This window comes from Cottoperca gobio, chromosome 24, assembly GCF_900634415.1.
Source record: "Cottoperca gobio chromosome 24, fCotGob3.1, whole genome shotgun sequence".
Taxonomy (NCBI): domain Eukaryota; kingdom Metazoa; phylum Chordata; class Actinopteri; order Perciformes; family Bovichtidae; genus Cottoperca; species Cottoperca gobio.
The window spans coordinates 10831648-10851768 of NC_041378.1; the positions used below are offsets into that span (position 1 = coordinate 10831648).

A 20121-nucleotide genomic window follows, 5' to 3' on the forward strand; every position below is an offset into this window, starting at 1 on the left:
TCTGTTTAAACAGTACAGAGTCCTTCTGCGATTTTATTATCAGCAAAAACAAACCACACACCACATTACATTTTAAAAACAAGAACGCTTATTGTGGATGTACAGAAAAAGAAAACTGCAGCTGAAAAACTAAATATTTTAGTCTTAATAATAATAATAATAAAAGGTATAAAAAGGAAAGTGTTTCATTTTGTGAAATAAAAACCTTTGGGCCAACAAAATGTTCCCCTCAACATGCAACTTTGAAAATACATGCAAACGTAAAACTCTCTAGTATGGATACTTTCAAAATACTCTCCACGTGAAATCCCATAAATGATAAAATATCAGCCTATTGGCCCTGAACTGTTTCTTGACAGAGAAAATCCTATGGAGTACCTCGACATGAGCCCTGGATGCATCTCAGTTACCTATAATGGCTTCCTCTTCGAACATTGCTAGTTTAGCGTGGCGACACCCATCCAGCACAGTCCAGATTGAGGAAAGGAAATGCAAAGAGGAAACCACTTTAGACTGTATGCACCCCATCAATAAAGACACACATTTCTTAAAGACACATTTCTCTGGCATCAATCGACAGTAAAAACTTGTTTTATACAACCAAAACCTGGGAAGAACATCAAAAACAGCACCATTTTTAAAATTTTCCTGGATTCTCTCCAACGTGACCTTCACGTTGCTTAAACACAAAAAGTTCTACAAAGTCAGACATGGTAGCTAAGTCAAAAAAGTTTTTTTTGCTTGATTATAAGTTCATAATATCTATACTCTTCATCAGTGTTTTCTCTCTGTTGTTAGCATGCAAGACGGGTGCTTTGCAAGTGTTATGTTAAAATCAAACATTGCCCTGCTTTTGTCTTTGGCAGCTGAGGGTTTACAGTATAATATGGTAGATTCAGGTCTGCTCCATTCCGCTCGGTACACGATTGACTGCTCGGAAGTGAAACTGGGCCCAAACCCATAACAGAGTCGTGATTGTACAATAAATACCTAAATCCACCTCTTAAATTTGGGATTATGCAATTAAAACCTATTTTCTGCAACCTGGAAAAAAACATCTTAAAGTTCTGCGCCTGCTGGAAGATGTTTCACAAACCTAACAAACAATCTCTGTGGAAATGCTGTGTCACACTAATGCCGCCATGACGTATAACATTTAAGATGTAAAAATACCAGTTTTGGCACACCCTCCCTTACAGGACCTGACCGGTTTAAGTGTCAAAGTTTCAAGTTGTCCTGACTCACCAAATATTTGCCTTTTTAGGCCGTCAGTAGTTAAGGTTCTGTGCAGAGAAAAAAGTGATTGGATCCTGAATTTCCTTAAAGGCAACCACCATTAGAGTTAGTAGAGTTAAGTGAACCAGAGTGTAATAAAAAACAACTACAATGTATGGGCTTTGTGCTTAAACCTAAACGACCAACAGATATGTATTCTGATGAGTAAGAGCAATGGACAACACCGCATAACATTATAAGTGAAAGGCTGCCATCATACAGGTTTTGTAGTCTCACACAGAGAACTGCAACACCCATCATGCCTTTCGGTGGTGAAAAGTATACAAGAACAGTGGGTAAAAAGCCAAAACCTTCGCACTATTTTAGCCTTGCTTCATAAAATGTGCCCACTCTTTCTAGAGTTTACACATCGCAAAAGGACAGAATTGATGTATTAACGCCTTGTGCTTAAAATAAAAACTACAGATCTCCCTTACACCTGCGAGCACTGACTGAGTAAGGGTAAGCAGGGTGACTTTAAAGTAGGACAAAAACTGTTGAAGACCACATTTCAATCACATGAACAATAAATGGCAACGTACGGTACATTTTTTTAAAAGAAGTTACGGCAAAACACTTCAGTAAAAAAAGGACAAATCATGAAGCACTGTGTTTACATAGTGCTACAGCTAATTTCACACCTACTGCAGTACAAACATTTTTTTACCACCTTCCTTTTTGTTGGTGTCTGTATGGCGGTTGGCATTACAGCATCAGCTTGTAACATGGCTCTGAAATGTGGAATCGGGTGGTGTTCTTGTTAAAGCACAGTTGCAGTTCTGGCACGTTCCAGGGCTTGACATTTAACTGTGGCTGTATGCTAATTAACCATGTTGGCTCTGTTTTACTTGCGTACCTTTCAACGGTTAAATATTACGATACACCTTGTTATTCTACGTGATTGTGAAATGAAGTGCTATATGCATGGAGTTTATGGTGCATGTTTGCAAGTTGCAGAATAGTTACAAATGCTGTTATGTTTCGATAAGTATTTCTGTGTGATGACAGTCCATGTTGAGTGGGTTAAGTAGGTGGAGCTGAGATGACGCAGTTTATGGTTGATTGATGGTTGACATCACAGCCATTATAGGCCCTTCTTAGTTGGTGCACTGAGTTTTCTCATTCCCCTTATCCTGGCCAACAAATCACGGACAAAGTCCTGCAAGGAATAGAAAAAAAAAAGATTTATACACACAAGCAAACATACAATTAAAAACAAAACTCTTTAGTGGTTTATAAATAAAATCGTATTATTTTAAATGCTCCCAGTAAAGAAGACCATCATTTGAATGTTTAGATGTCTACAATCTATCTTCAGTTTCATTTTTAAAGAATAGTAAGACATTTGGGGAAATAAACTCAGCTTTTTTGTGTCTCATGTCTCTACACTACATATGAAGCTATAACTAGCAGCTGGTTAGCTTAGCGTAGCATAAAAGAGTGACATTCGGGGGAACTGCTAGCCTTGCTCTATCCAACATACAAAATTATAATAATTCAACTACCAGTTTTAGAGGTGCTGGTAAGTACATTTCCTTCAGACATAACCAGACTAGCTGTTTCCCAATGTTTCCATGTTTGTGCTAAACTAAGATAACCAGCTGCTCGTTTTGGCTTCAAATGTTGTGTACAGAAAGGAAGTAAAGTAAGGGAGTAATGAAGGAGGAGAAAGAGAACCTACATATTGGGTTTAAGAAAGAGCTATATAGGTCCATGATGGGGTGACTGTGGAGGAGAGCATGTTGGAATATAATCCCCCTCACATTATCAGGGGTGACTCTGCTCATGACCCAATTACTGATGCCTCCCCCTCCTCTCTCTCTGTCTCTGTCTCTCGCCCCTACACTTGTGTCTATCTTTCTGCCTCTAGCTGTCTTTTCATATATCCCTCTGTATCCCTCTCTTCCTATCTCTTTGCAATAGCCTCTATCCCTCACTTTCCTCCCTTCAGCTCCTGTTATTTTCCCAGTGTACATTTTCCAAACACCGCTCTCGTTCTTTCTTTCAACCTCCCTCCATCACTCCCTACCTTTGTCACATTTCTCTCCACTGCTTCTGTCTTTCACTGTTTATCCCTAGCTGATACCTTCTTTTTGAGATTTTGTTAAAAATGTGTGTGTGTGGTGTGTGTGTGTGTGTGTGTGTGTGTGTGTGTGTGTGTGTGTGTGTGTGTGTGTAGGTGTGACACGTATCCGCAGCTGCCAACCTGGTTAGACACTTTGGGCAGCTTTAGATACTAGTGACCTTGTAGTGGTTGTCACAGTCTGACCTAATGCCTGCCACACACACACACACACACACACACACACACACACACACACACACACACACACACACACACACACACACACACACACACACACACACACACACACACACACACACACACACACACACACACACACACACACACACACGAGCGTGCAGGTGACAGATGGGGAGTCCAGGCTGGACGAGATTGCCGTATGTAGAGGTAATGGGATTGGTCTGCGCTACCTGCCTGTAATCACCAAAATAGCTTAACCTCTCCCCACCTGAACCCAAAAACACACACATACACACACACACACAACATAATTAACCTTAACAAACAAGTTATTTGTTATACACGTTATTATTTTGCTAATAGTGTCAAGCAGCGTCTTTTTTTTAACCCTTTGTCTTATTTATGTCGGGATGACAGTGGAACGAGACAATGAATGTGTGTTAGTGTCACAACACATTAATTAACCCCACACACACATGTGGGACACGATGCTTCAACATACAGGGATCTATATACACGGCAAATCAAACAGTGTATGTGAGCATCAATAATGTCTATCTCTACACACAAGCTGCTGGGTCATTGATATTGAGCGTTTAATTATATGACAGACACACTAAACATACTCACCCCTGTTGGTTTGTAGCAGTCTATTAATGATTCCTGTGCAAAAAGAAAGAAATGGAAAAACTAGAATGAGACATCATCATTTGAACAGCTCTTTTTTTCTTTTTCTTTTTATTCAGTAAGATAAAATATAAAATGAATGTACAATTCAACATCTTTGCGTCATGTTTTGTCAGTGGTTGGTGAGCGTGTTGTCGGGCTTTGGTATCAGTCTGCCAGAAACAGGAGTGTCTTTGAATTCCAACATATAGTAGAAAAGGCAGCAATGCTGATATCTCCACTGATAGAATAGTTTCAATAGACCCGCATGCAAAGAAATCACAAGACAAGACGCGAAGGTTTTGCTTTATGTCGTCTTGAAAACATGCTGTATAGCTCTTAAGGTGTGTTCAGACAGAACAAAAAGGAACATTTCACTGATTCAAGTATCCACACTGAGGGAAAATGGGTTCCTATACATTACATTACATTAGTACAGTATATTACAATGGGATTTTCTAAAAATAATCATGAGTACAAAGACAGACACACACACACACACAGTCTCAGGATTGTACCTGTAGTTTGATGGCTCTGTCGTCGTCACTGGTGACCTCCAACAGGTCATCTATGTCTATTTCTACCTCTGGCATCTCTTCCTCCTGAAACACAAAAACACTCTTGGTTAGTTAAGAGGACAATGACATGAAACCCAACAAGAGGAGAGGAGGCGAACAGAAAATTAAACTGGAAAACTAAAGAATCTTTGTGTTGGAATGATGTTCACAAAATACAGAGGAATTGACATGTCATGTTTTTACCAAAACTAACCTCAATTACACACTTTCTCTCTCTTTCCTTCATTTCACTACTGTATTCAAAACACTGTTTCCACATCTCTGCACAGCCCGAACATATATTTGCCTATTGGGAGCAGATGTCATATGGAAATGTCATTGTGCTTTGCCACGCTGCCGGGCTGGGCCGTTTAGTGGCTCGGTGGTTAGAGTCTGTATTCTGCTCAACACCACTTCAAAAGGTCCTGTGTTCCTCTGGTTCATTTTATTTCACCACAAGGCTTGTGCAAAAGAGGCACGCAGGGAGGATCAACCCTTTCCTCCCAGATACCACATGATGTATCTTCCAAACTCTCCCTTCTGGGAATTAATGCCAAAGAAACCATGTGCAAGTGCAGCTTTTTCATCCCAGTGGTGGCATTTACCAAGAGCCTGGACAACCTCAACATACTGCAAGATTGCAGCTAAATAGACTCTGCCATCCCACCCCAGCATCTCTAGGAAATACGTCAATATTGTATCATTTTGTTCCTCACAAAGATAGCCAATGCAGGAAGTCGTATGCCCTTTGTGAATGGGAGTGTAGAAAACAGGACTCATGCCGTCGAACACCGTTTGCATCCCATTGCAGTACGTGCTATCGTTTGTCTTTTTATTATCATAACCCTGATCTTTCCCTAACCTTAACAAAGTGCCTTACGTCAACCATAACTTAAACATTTGCCATAACTAATATATTTCACAAGCAAGAATTATAAGAAATGTTGGCATTGGACTTGTTCTGGGGTTTTGTAGAATTGTCCAATATGGACGTTCTTGTCTTCCTGGCTATTTAGCATCTCCTTCTACTGCATCCCAGTGCAGGTCCAATTAGGTTCCAATAAAAACCCATGATGTACAAGTATATTTTTTGCAGTTTTGATAATCCCAGTGAGAATCAACGCCCAACTCTTCTTTGTGGCATTCGCTTATTTCAGCTGATTGATTTGGTCAATTGGCCGAATTATAATGGCTTTCACCAAACAAACAAACTGACTGATGATGATATACTGTGTGTATATAAAAGGTTTTGTTGCTGTGTGCTTGAAAGTTTCTCACGCCCTTGATGATGAAAAAATGGTCCAACGGGCAATCAAAAAAGTGTGTGTGTGTGTGTGTGTGTGCGTGTGCGTGTGCGTGTGCGTGTGCGTGTTCTCTCTCTCAGTGGACTCCTTTATGCTTTCACCTGGAGCGTGCGCTGGTATTCAGACACAGTAACAGGGAGGATGGAAGGACAATTTGATTTTAGCTTTCAGCATTAAAGCTCAGTCACTGTGAGTTCACTTTTTGCGTGGGTAGGGTTGATGTGCACAGAATAGAATTAGCTCAAAATTATACCTTTTGAAATGACAATACCAAATGTAAGACAATTGACCAGTGTGGTACATTTTGTGCTCTATGTTTGACAGCATGGCTACAGATGAAATTGCAACTGGAGATTTTCTTATAAATCATTAACTGTGAGGATGACCATAAAACAACAGGAATGTATAAAGCTCAGGTAAGCCATAAACACAGAGACCTAGCCGCAAATATTCCACTTGACATTAATGACGCCTTATTTGCACACATTTGCATTTGTTCACACACACACACACACCACCTTCATCCTCATTCCAGATCCGTTCGGAGGCATTTACACAACCTGCATGTTAAGCATCTCAGTCTCTCTACAGACGAGCGTCCCCTTCAACCCCTTCTTCTGAAATCTCTCTCCGCGGCTCAGCGAGAGGGTATCGCTCTGAAATCCCCCCCTCGTTAAGGGAAAAGGCATAGAAACGAGGGAATGTGGCAGAACATATCAAAGCCTGTCATCCATTAGTATAGAAGTGTGTGTGCTGTGGAACCAGAGGAACTGAGGTTATATGCAAATGTAAAAAAAACCTCAGGAGTTATTTCAAACTGAGGAGAGGAGAGATAAATGAATGTAAGCGGTTGCCATGTATAATTCTTATAATATTAGTTTTTGTGTTCTTCTGCACTGTCCTGCAAAGCCAAAGTGCAGTGACTATTTCAATATGTTTACCTTTTGACATCTGTCATACCATATTAAATTATCATTCCATAGAAATGTGCAATTTTGGATTCAGTGATTGGGTCTGTTATACCAAATACATAAGGTATGAAAATCTAATTACTATGGAGCAAAACTGTAACACCAGATAAACAAGTCCTGCTAAAAGGTAGCTTAGCAGTTCATATGAGACATTACTCTGCTGGAATTCCCATGATTTGATGTGGTTAAGATAACTATTAAATGTATTCAATCAAAATGAGTTTATTACATTAGCTCAAATGGACAGGAAAGCTGAAGAAGCAAAAACACATTTTGTTTGCAGATGTGCATTTTAGTGGCACGCATTAGATTTTACAGAGAGCAGTATCAGAGCCTTCAATGTCTTTTCCCTTTATCTCCGTTTCTGTAGTAACTTCTCTCTGCAACTCGGTATAAGTTAAGAAACTCCGCCACCATTTGGGTGGCTTAGTAGAAACACTCAAATTGACCAAGCGACAATATTCTCAATTTAGAAACATTGACGGACAAGGTTGGGCAAGTTTCCTGATCACAGCCTGGGTCATGAATGCCAAAAACAAGATATGAGCTTCATAAAAAAACAACAGTGATCTTTATCTATCCATCTATCGGTGTGTGTGTGTGTGTGTGTGTGTGTGTGTGTGTGTGTGTGTGTGTGTGTGTGTGTGTGTGTGTGTGTGTGTGTGTGTGACGGTCTGTCACCTTCTGTCACTGTGATTGGTGATGGCTAAGGCAAGCATGGCCTGTGTGTGTGTGATGCATGACTGCAGGCAATTGCCAACGACGTGCAACTCTATACACACACAGACACGTTTTTGCCATCAATCAGAGAAACGCTCACATCAGGGCTTTGTCTCTCTGTGGAGCTTTGAGAAAGTACCTAAGTGCATTAAATACACAGCATGCAATGACAAGAATGAAAAAACTCTTGAACACTTAACAAATAAACACTAAGCGTGTTGCCGCCCTGCTGTTGATTGAAAGTCTGAAATAGTTAAGGTCACATCCACTGCCCTCGGGGAAAATATTTTTTCTTGCCAGCAGTGGAAGGGTGACAAAATGAAAGCACACAATGCCAGGAGACATAAAAGAACAGGCTATACACACACACATTCACACGCTCACACTCAAAAACAAAAAAACACTGATTGTGTTAGACAGCAGTCGTAAAGCTCATACAGAACCCGGAAAATACACATTTTATGGGCGATTATGGCTAGGTAGTCCAACACCATGTGCAACAAAAGCAGATATTTGATATATGAGCCTCTGTCATTTTAAGAACTACATTCAAAATCTTCCTGTGTTTTGAGTAGGTTGGACATTCACACGCCAAACACATTAAAATATACTTAGAAAATGGTGATGAGAAACACATTTGTTTTATATTGAGGGACACTAATAAGCATAAATGAAGAGGATATTCACAGGTAGAAGGTGGAAGATTGTGGAGAGGCATGTGTTGGCAACAAGTTCTGAAAACACACACACACACACAAATAAGAATGCAGGAAAAGTCATTTTTGCTTGATGTTAGTGAAGTTATAACATTAAAATATAACTACCTTCACATTTGTGTATAGTTTACAATGTGATAGTGTGAGCCTTCTTGTGTGTCTGTATGTATTAGAGACGAATAGAAGCACCATTTGTTGCAAATGAGGTCAAGTTTTTTTGTTTGCATATGCAGAAGACAGTGATGAAAACAGGAAAGGAGAGTTAGTGTGTATCCAACGTGTAGAGGATAGTGTGCGCAAGAGAGATAACAAGGAGCAAAGTGTTTGTTGTAAAGGCAACTTTGAGTCGACTTTGTTTGAGAGCCAGCGGCGACACGGGCCAGCCAGTGTGTTTTGTTTTGGTGTTTATGCGGAGAAAGTGTGTGCATGTGTGTCAGACTTGTTTTCACCGACAGCTAAGCAGCCAGCAGGGCTTTCAGTCTGGTTCGTCTGTGATGAGGTGAATCAAAACTAATGTGAGCGGCCCGACCCCGTGACTCACCACAAACTCTATTCAGACTCTATTCAAACACTCTCTCCACGAACAAAGAGTCAAACTCCTTGTGACAGGGAATCACTTCACTCGGCCAAGTGATTCATGATTATTCCTATTCATAGTCTTACGTGAACTAGAACTACCAGTTGTGTTGAACAGCGGAGAGATAATTGTTAATGCCAGTTATATATAAAGCTAATTATGTCAATGTGGTTTCAATATTTTATGTTTTATTTGAAATATGCCATGCACAGAAGTCCACAATCTACACTTAATACTTAGTTGACGGCAGGGTAGCTAGCTGCTAACTTGTGATTTGAAATACCACAGTACAAATTAGCTTGGTAACCTTGCTAGCCTGGAGTTGTATTGCAAGAAAAGAAAAGAAAAGCACACGACACGAATGTCCTTTTTGAATTTGTACAGCTCAGGGCAAAGGAACAAACTCGGAGAAGTTACCTAACCCGCCTTGTTTTGTTACTTTTTCACCAGAGCTGTGATTCCAATATATACAGTAGCTTAATGCCAAAATGCTGAAATGTAAAAATGATTATGAGAAAGCCAATCTCCCTGAAGAATACACTGTACACCCCTCAACGCAGCTGTCAGGTACAGACGCTGAAAATGGAGGCTTAGCAATCGGCACCTGTGGCATTTTCAGAGAGTGTGTGTGTGTGTGTGTGTGTGTGTGTGTGTGTTTTGATTGTGCTTGTGAGAGACAGACAGAGACTGCGTGGTTGTGTTCCAGTAGTGCAAAGAGCACAGGAACGTTCAGTCTCTGCCTGTAATGGTAAAATGAGTGTCTCGGTAATGGACATATAATGTGGGTGATTTTGACAGATAACAATAGATATTATTGAGCACATACACAAATAATCCGGTAAATAAAATAACACCCACGCATCTTAAGCACAGCTCTGCATGCAAGGGATAAAGATTATAGCCTAGAGGGTAAAAAAAGAAAATTGGCTGAGAAATAATGTGGGACAGGAAGAAAGTACAGTCATTTTTAATAGTAAGGAGATGTTAAAATATTCAGAGAATATTGTAAACAAGGAAAATTCATTAAGAAAGTAGCTGGCACAAAAGAGAAAAGGGATTGTTGTTAAATTAGACACCACGCAGAGATGAGAGTGAGACCGCAAAAGGGAAGCGAAAAGAAATGAAGAGCGGTATGTATCGCACCAGTAATTAGAATACAGAAAGAGAAAATAAGATGCAGGGAAATGAGGTGCGCACGGATAAGTGGGTCACTATGATGATGAGGCAGAGAAGGATTGTGCAACACAGCTCAGCTTTCTTCCGCTACACCGCCATGCTGTGTCACATCAAAGGGATGAAATTATCTTAGGAGACCGTCTGCGCTGTGGGAGAGAGAGAAGAAACTACTGCATAAAGAGTGAGGATGGGACAAGTTTAAAATAAAAAATAAAAAGCTTAGCGGCCTGGAGGATCATGGTTAACACAAAGTATAGGAAAACAACAAATACACTTGGAACAGTAAGGACAGAAGGTGCAATGGTAGAAATAAGTGTTTCTGCAGCTACTTCCCCATCCCTTCCTCCCTTCTTCGTCTCCGGGCACCTCCCTCCTCGCCCTCCAGTGGTGCAATTTGCTGAAACCATACAGAACGGATGAAGTGACTTCACTGGATAAAGTTAGCTGCTGCAGCAAAACCTCTTTCCCACGCTGATTCAGCTGTACTCTAGAGGACATGGTATATCAGAGAAGGGAACTGGTAGAAAAAGGAGGGGTGGGAGGGAGGAATTAATCCTCAAAGGAGGATCCCAGTCAAAAATAACAATGGTTCTGCTTCCTGAATTTTGAAAGCTAATTATGTAAATGTCTTAATGATTAATTTACGGCTCATTGTGGTGGGTGCTTCTCCACAAGCCCTGATGTCATTTACCTTTACTGCTTTGCTCAACGAGCTCACAGGTCAGCTAGGTTTTGGTATCCAACCCTGTCCTCGTCTTGATACCAATGGCGTTTTGGTTTACAGGTACAGTAGCTTAGCGTTGGATTTCATGGGTTATACGTCATCTAACTGTATCATGTTGACTATTTCTATCATTTCCTGAAATCCAATATCTACAACCACTTCATGATGTCATTGGCCAGCTGTGCAGGGGTGAGATTTTTTGTGTAAACCCCTGAGTGCAACACTATGAATGCTTTCCAGGAGGCAAGTGTATATGTGCATATTTAAACAATATGGAATACATTGAATATAATGTACTTTACAGCTAAAAAGACATCAAACAACAGAGATGCCACAACACTGTCACTAAACTGAGGAAATTACCAGACCTCAGAAAAAGCTTGATATACACAAACAGTAGATTTGACAAAAGGGTTATTGGCATCTTACATCCACCTGGAAACCTTGAACAAACAATTACTCATCCTGTGTTACCTTCAATCCGCAAAGAAGACTTAGTTTTTATCTCATGCACCCACGGTGGATGAAGAATCAAAAAACTGAGAATGTAAGTAAATGGGCGAAACTATATCAAAACATCAGTTTGACTCTCACACAACTCGCGCCGTACAAGTCTCATTCATCCAGTTATATGCTCAGTGCTTCAAAAACAAATGCATTTTCACTTGATTCGGGGCCGCATGATTTATTTTATCCTGAGGAGAATGTATTGACAGCTGGGGCCCAATTTGGACCTTTGCTCTCGTTGCAAAGCAGAGCTTCCAGCCAAACTCGACTTAACACATCAATAGCACCAGGGTCATACACTACCAGTCAAATTAATGGATTTATTCAAATACCGAGCTAATCACATCACTCTTTGTTGTGAGGAGTGTAAGCAGTACACATTACACATTTAATGAAGAGTGCTCCCTTACTTTTTGGATACGTCGCTGCCAAAATGTGCACAGTGATTCAGCACATGCCAATGTCCAGTAAACTACACACCCCGCTGACTTTGAAAGTCAAAACAATAATCTTCCTTCTCTCAGTCTTCCGTCTCCTTCTCACTGACACGCGTGAATGACGACAGTGTTTTTGCATCTTTGCCAACCGTTGAGAGTGACTCAGTGTTTGCACACAGCCAGTATATCAAATGTGTCGGCCCGCGCGCTGACAACGAAACCAGTGATTAACTGGATCATCTTGGGATGGGAGGGGATGTCATAGGAAGACGAGAAAGTCGGTGAGTGAGTGTAAAGAATTCAACAACTCTTACCTTTCACAGTCTCAGCGGCTTTCCTTTTTTTTGCACAATTTGCATTTGCTTCATACCACTAAATCTTAGGACATAATTCAAGTTAATAACCTGCAGACATTTAGTTCTTTCCGAATCATTTGATTCTTCACCTTATCCATCATAACTTTTCTCTTCTATGCAGCAGGCAGACTGATATGCCTCCCTGGAGGGTGTAGAAACATTTAAAACCACCATGACAGCGTGGTAATACCACAGTTAACCCCACAGCATAGAGGGTTAATGGAGTGGGAAACCATGAAGGACAGGGAGGAAAGCTGCAGCAAGAACGAAGAAATAAGACTTTCATTTTATCATCATTTTATTACATTTTGGAGGAATGATTTTCAGCGTTGTATTCTGTGGTGGCATCATTGTCGGCGAAGTTGTAGTGATTAAAAATGTTCGTACACTTGGAAGACATATGTGATTAACAATGTCAACTGCAGGCATAAAATGGCTCATCTACATGTATGTAAAAGCCACAGGGATGACAGCAGAACTAAACGCTCAAGGGAGAATCACAGAGAGGAGGAGGAGGAGGAGGCGGAGGAGGATTAAAAACAGGTGGGTGGATGTCCCGGTGGGTCGGAAGTTGAGACGAGAGAGAAGAGGAAAAGTGTAGAGAACGACAGCAGGATGAAGCACGTAGAGAGACGACAAAAAGGGGAACAAACACATTGTAACCTTTGCTCTGGGTTTTGTTTTTGACGCCTTTCTGCTGTTTAGAACTGTTTTCAACAGCTGGTGGTTATCTGCTCGCTAAAAGGCCTTCTTGTCAACACCTCTGATTTGTTCAGCAGCAGTCGCATGTGTCTGCAGGTGCCACGTGAAATGTGTCAACACGCGCTCGGACACAGACGCTAAGCGAGCATCTATTTTTGTCCGTGCAATTTAAAATGGCAGGGAGATAAATGTCTGGCTTCCCAAATACTGATAACAAACACGACAACGACCTTCCCCCGACAGATCCATAAACGCATCAGGGTCACCCATTTAAACAAACATCCAATTGACAAAATGTCCCATCTGGGTGGAGCCGTCCGTCTGGCTGTAATAATTGAATTAACGGTGGCTCATCCGGATCCAAGTTTATAACGTGTGCATGTGTTTTCTGTTTGATTCCCACACTTTCTCACTGCTGTTTCCCCTCGCTCCTCCTTTTCTTATACAATTTTGACCTTCAGCTAATTAATGTAACGGGGAGCCAGCATTAACAAAAATAATGAGGTAATCAAGCTTAACCCGCTTCCTGTCATCAGTCAGAGTGAGATGTATTCAGTTGATCACTGACTTCAATCACATCCATCAACTGTCAGAGCTGATGGATGCACATTTTAATGGACATTTAATAAAGGGGGAAATAATGAAGACATCCCTTATACCGCCAGCATATCAATAGCCTGGATCATGAAATAGTATCTGCTTACACCTGTATGTCTACAGTATGTATACATATGGTATATCCAGTAACCTTAATGGTAACTCAATGCCTTTGTGTGTCAATATGTGGGTGTTATCCCTGGCGTGCTATTCCTAAATCTATTGACATCGCTAATGACTTGGCTTGAATTGCATTGTTTACTCGTCCTCTGCTGCCAAATAAGGTTCACATGACACACGGCCACCCTCCTTCCCAGCAAGAAAAACATGAAAGGCGAGCGAAGGGTAATGTTATTGACAAGGTCACAGGAAAAGCAGGAGGGGGAGGAGAGGGAATAATGATACAGACAGAAGGAGATTAAGATGGGATTTTGTTTTCTACCTAGAAGTCAATGCTGAGGTCAGCAACAAAACCCACATTCCTTTGTCCACAGCACTCACACACCGCCTTGAGACAGCCCTCCCACACAAAGCAGTGTGGAAATGAACCACCCCCCCATATTATGGTGATGATCCATGAAGAAAGAGAGCAACAGACATAATATTCTCGAGAAGATGCTCCATCTCTTAGTTCTTCTTGCTCCATTTGGGCCAAATATGCACACTGACCTGTGTGTGTGTGTGTGTGTGTGTGTGTGTGTGTGTGTGTGTGTGTGCGCGTGTGTGTGTGTTACAATTGAGTACAAGGACCCATGCTCATCAAAGTACCCCTGACTGCTCACCACCCCATATCTGCCAAAGAGCAGCGGACAATCATCAAGCCAAACAAAAGGCATGTAAGGCCTCTGTTACACACGTTCATACAAGCGCATAGACACAAACACACACCCACACAAGGCCCGAGGGGCAGAGCGCTGTGAGCCGGCAGTGTCCGTGCTCGTACACATGAATAAGCTTCATTGAGTGGGGCTCTATTGACGCAGAGCGATGAAAAAGTAGGGCATTACGGAGTCCCTCTCCCCTCATTCTGCAGCATGCACTCCAACAACACACACATGAAACTGCACACTCAGATTTAGCGCTCTGTCAATCTCTGTCGCTCACACACACACACACACACACACACACACACACACACACACACACACACACACACACACACACACACAGAAAAGCCTTTTTCTCAACAACCTCCATCGATCGTGTTGAGGTGCTCTCAGACGGGCATTACCGTTCTGACACGTTCTGCCTTTTAATCACCTGGACTAGATTCCGCATTAATCTGCACTCCAATAAAGTCTGGTCCAGTCTTTTACTTTGGGCTACTGAATTAGTGAGTGGGCTAGTGTTGTTTGTAGGGTTGTTTCCCTAAACATTGTGAAGAAGGTAGGACAAAGGATAAAGGACGGAGAATAACCAATAGAAAAACAAAGAATGAAAATGACCAGGTTGTCTTCAAATGATGAGCAATAAAAGCATAAAGGATTTTTTCTTTCTTTTTTTTATTATAGATTTTAACTTCAAGGTGAAATCAAGATTACAGCTGAAACAATTAATTTCAAAATATTCTTCCAGCTTCTCAAATGTGAGGCTTTGCTGCTTTTATTTATCTTATGTGGTAATGAACCAAATATCTTTGGATTTCTGACAGTGGTTGGACAGTATGGGTAAATTAAGGACATTCCCTTAGGCTCTATGAGATTTACATAGTTATGTTTCATGTTTTTCTCACATTTTTAAGACCAAACTGAATGAATAAATTATATTTATTATACTGAATACTGAAAATAATCAACCCTAATCAAGATAAAGATAATTTCACTGTTATTTTACATCAATGATAGATAGTAGCAAACATTCTAAATGTGTGGATCAAAACATAACCAGTGAGAATTACTGACTGTAGAAGTTGGAGGAAGAAAAGACTGCAGAACCTTATTTGTAGTATAATGCAATTGTGAGCAAGTGCTTTGTCAGACAACACCAGAGCAGAAAATGAAAAAGAGAAAATATGATGCTGCAGGCCTCCACTGTATTAAGTGCTGTACTGGGAACATGAGGGTCCTTGGTTTTTCTCTCTCCTTCTCTGTAAGTCACCCCTCCTCTCTGTTCTCCCCTCTTTCTCCTCTTTGTCATTTGAACTGCCAAATGAACAGAGGCAACATATCCCAGAAGAGCAGAGGGGATCCATCTCTGACAGAACTCACCTTCTGTTATCCCATGGCACAGAGAGAGGAGGAGAGAGACCGAGGCTCAAGGAAAATTAAAGATATTTTAATGAAAGATAAGCTACAGAAGGATGAAAAAATACCATTGTGAAAGAAATGGGTAATGTCTTAAGTAAATGTCTTGTTTGTTTCAATGTTAAAGAAATAGTTTGACATTTTGTATTAGCTTTCTTGCAGAGATTTTGATGAGACTGATATGAAGCTACATCTAGGAGAGGGCTAGCTTAGCTTAGTTTAGCATAAAGACTGTTAACAGGGGGAAACAGCTAGCCTGGCTCCAGTCTTTATATGAATCAAACAAACAAGATAAACTGTTTTAATTAAAAATCTTAGAAGATATTTTGGGCAGATTGTGTTACCTTTGGACAGAGACAGGCTAGCTGTTGCCAGACCTTATGCTAAGCTAAGCTAACATCTGCATACATGAGTGGTATCAATCTTCTCATCTAACTGTTATCAAGAAATAAGCGTAATTTTCAAAATGTCAAACTATTCTTTTTTTAATTCTGTTTAGGAATATGATTTTAAATTACTTAGTTTATAGCGATGCCTTTATTTTAACTTGACAATTTTGTGTGAAAATACTTTTTCTGTATTTTGTACAGGTTTAAACTTATCTAAACCAAAATCCAATTTCAATTGAGTTAACCCTTTCTGAACTCTATTACCTTCAGCATCATCCCCCCCCCCCCCCCCCCCCCCACACACAAACACACTTTGTGATGCCCTCGAGTATCAGGTGTTCTTATGAAACTGATACAGAGGCTGACCTTTAAGCTATACCAGCGTCGCCAAATCAGCAGTGTATCCCTCTCTATCGCACAATTGCACACACACACACAGTCAACACAACAAATACACACTTTCCATCTTAGGTCTGAACATGGAGGTGTTAACAGGCATGAAGGGAGTGTGACTTCCTGTTTACGGTGACGTGACCAAACATCGTCTGTAACGCAGTCCACCTGCTCAAAACACTGCCGTCATGTTTCTATTCATGGACGAACAGATGAAAGTAAGCCTTAACAATGCACCACGGTGACAACGTGTCAAAGTAATGATGTACTGGTTTCATTACCTTCTCTACTCTGAAATGATGCCAGCCTTCATGTCTTTCTACCACCAGTCAACACTGCGCTTATTGCAGCAGCCAGCATGATATCAGACTTAGAGCTGGGGGATTATCATGCGATATTATCCCATTTGCTGTGTGAAAGACATAATATGAGGAGGTGTCATGCTGCTGGGAATATCTCCTGTAATCTAGATTGAAGACAGGGAAACAGGGACGTCTGCAGACAAGAGAATGGAGTCTCTTTCAACTTTCGTAATGCCGCAATAGTGACATGAAGGATTGATTTCCATACAGAAATCACTACAACACTGATTTGCTGTAGTGTTTTTGACTATGTTGACTATTTGCATTAAACAAATCACAGGCTAGCATCCATCGTAAGAGAAAAGCAAATGTTGCATGACCGAAGTATGACTCTAAAATGCGCTCTGGGCCGGTGCACTCAATCACCCCTCATCCAAACATCAAATAGATCAGTCAATCCACGCGGGAAAAGCATCATAAGACTTGTAGATCAAGCGCACCTGCTGACGGCTGACTGACACCCAGCCAAGAGCTCACCCGGCTTTGAAATGTAAACCAGTACACACACTCAGACGGGCTATGCAGCTCTTTTCAACTTAAGTGAAACAACAGGACTGTAAAGAGAGGAGGAAGCTTGCAAACAAGTTGACAGCCGTAAAACCGGCAGTTTAGGGTTATGGATGGCTCAAAAATGATTATCTTTCGGTGATGTTTATGTAGATGGAAGCAGGAAGCTGCGGGACATTGTGAATTCACTGTATGTGCCTTGAGTATGGGGAGGAAATATTTGCATTTGCTCTGTCAGTAGACACAACTCCCGAGACAGACAATAATGATTCCATGTTGACATTCAGTGTGCAACTGCTGTGATTTGTGCAGGTGTTCCCCTTCTGCACATGCGCACACAATGCAGTCAATCTTGCTAATAGTCAGAGCATGTCGCATAAATGAATAAACCACATTCACAATGATGTGTACCCACACACACACACACACACACACACACACACACACACACCTTCTGTTCCTTATTTAAATAAAACACATCCCTAGAGTGTAGTCTGACAGGTCCTATGTGCAGGCACGTGTGGATGCACGCTCACACCGCCTGTTTCATCTCTGATTGGCTGCGTCTGAGATGACAGTATGCCTGTGGTGTGTGTGTGTGTGTGTGTGTGTGTGTGTGTGTGTGTGTGTGTGTGTGTGTGTGTGTGTGCATATGTGTGTGTGCATATGTGTGTATGCAGACCCTCTGTTGTGAGGAAGGGGGTCAGAGCCAGAGGAGGTGATTGGCTGGTGAGGAGAGTCACAGCATCAGCACATCCTTAACCCACTGCCCTTCTTTCCATCTCCTCCAGTCCGTACCCTCCCCCCACATCAACTTGGCTCTGGGAGCATACTGTAGGACACACACATGCACTTACACATCACCTATAGAATATCTCTCTTTCTGCACCCCCATCTCTCTGTCTCTCTCTATCCCTCTCTCTCTACCCCTCTCTTTCTCTATCCCTCTCTCTCCCCCCCCCCCCCCCCCCCTCTCTCTCTCTCCCTTTAAATGTTAAAGAATGCGACTTGTGAACGCAGAATAATGGGGCTGTCAATATCGTCTGGCGACAGATAATCCCTCGAAAGGCGAAGAAGGTTTAAAAGGTCAGAAATGTGTAAGGAATTAATTCCAACACATGGCGCGTCGCTTTAGGGGAACTGAAACACTTTCACGGCCTCATGCCTTTTGCTCTCGAGGACTACCAGATGTACAAATAAATACAAGCGACGGGGAATAAAATGATTGCAGAATGCAGTCACTCAATATAAAACTAGAATATACACAATCCCAAAATACCAAGGTGCATGCTGCGTAAAAGGCGCAACCGAGCGGTTTCTCTCTCACTCCCCTCCTCATTCTCGATTTATTTAAACCAGCATCTATCTCCCTCAACGACAGAGAGGATAAAAGAGGAGACAATGCATTGTGTCAAAGTCGAAGTGTAAGGAGCAACATTGTTACACCAGACAGCTTTTGTGTCGGTTATACGCCCCATTCTGTTCTCTCCTTGGGCTTAATAAACCAGCAGGTATCAGTGTGGAGGACAAAGAGACGCCAATAAACCCAAAGACACAAACTGTTAAATGGGGGGAGTTAGGGTTCGCTGTAAATATGGGTGCAATGTTTCTGACGCCTTTGCAAAGACAGACGATCGGAGCATCGGAGATCACAAATGAGATGAGCTGCAGTTCTAGCTGATGCAGATAATGTAACTAAAGGCTTACAGTAAGTGTAAACTGGGTCAAACACAAATTAACTATATTAAGTCTTAATTTGATATAAGGATGGGATCAAGCCATAAAACCATCAAATTGTTAAAGTAAGTATTCAGGGCAATTTTCTTTACCTCCCTGTGTGTCATTCTGTCCACTTGTCTCCCTAAAATGTCAATATGGTTTTAAAGGTGTCTGTGACAAGTGCACGCGCGCACTAGCCGTGTGTGATTTAAGATGTATTCCTTACTCACCTCACAGTCATACAAGTCGCTGAGCTGCTCGATGATCCACTCCTCCAGGACGAGTCTTTTCCGCAGCTCTTTCCTGTCGTACTTGACGGTCACTTTTCCCTGTCTCTTCTGGACCGGGTCGTCCCCGGTGATGGGGCCGGAGCCCACGCAACCAACTCCGGGTGCACCTTGGAAGAAGACCCGGCTGCCGGCGGTGGGCAGCGGGGCGCTAGTCTCGGTGCTGGCGGCCGACATTGCGGGATGTTAGTGTTAGTATTTAAAGAAATGTTGCGAATGAGTAGGGGACTGCTGTGCGGATGGAGACTGCAAATTGCACAGCAGACAGGATAATGGAGAGGAGCTTTTAAACAGCTGCTATTTAAAGCGCAGCGCCGGAGACAGTCGAGGAGGCGGAGCGAACACTGCAAGAAATTAGCATCCGAGGAGCTCTCGTGTTAAAATTCAAATCTATGTTTCCACTAAAAAAATAAATAAACATTCTTATTGAGTTCTTCTTAAATTACAGGTTTCCAACACTACACCATGTCTCATATGTGGACTTGGATCATGGCAGGACATGACCATCCCGTTATTGCTAAGATTGTGTTGAGGGACGTTGCAATGAAATGACACTTGAAATGACGCTAAAAGATGTCATTAGCAGCATGTTTTATAAAGTAAAAATATCTTTAAAGAGTGATATGTGATAAAAGTTTTTCTTAAGGTAGGTATTTTTTGCAGTGAGCGA

At 41.6% G+C, this 20121-nt stretch overlaps 1 protein-coding gene across 1 annotated transcript; it reads right to left on the minus strand.

Annotated features, from left to right (window-relative positions):
- ppp1r14c (protein phosphatase 1, regulatory (inhibitor) subunit 14C) lies at nucleotides 1-19699 on the minus strand. The gene is made up of 4 exons (XM_029462944.1): nucleotides 19395-19699; nucleotides 4726-4809; nucleotides 4172-4204; nucleotides 1-2434 (listed from the first exon to the last, which is right to left on the minus strand). The coding sequence occupies exons 1-4, from the start codon at nucleotides 19626-19628 to the stop codon at nucleotides 2360-2362; spliced, it is 426 nt and encodes a 141-aa protein (XP_029318804.1). The 5' UTR covers nucleotides 19629-19699; the 3' UTR covers nucleotides 1-2359.
- Nucleotides 19700-20121: the final 422 nt, after the last annotated feature.

Excerpts from the sequence above, each read along its gene's own strand:
- ppp1r14c (XM_029462944.1), bottom strand. The coding sequence starts at position 19,628 with ATGTCGGCCGCCAGCACCGAGACTAGCGCCCCGCTGCCCACCGCCGGC. Across the intron at positions 4,810-19,394 it reads GCGACTTGTATGACTGTGAG|GAGGAAGAGATGCCAGAGGT; the intron begins GTGAGTAAGGAA and ends TTTGTGTTTCAG. Across the intron at positions 4,205-4,725 it reads ACAGAGCCATCAAACTACAG|GAATCATTAATAGACTGCTA; the intron begins GTACAATCCTGA and ends CTTTTTGCACAG.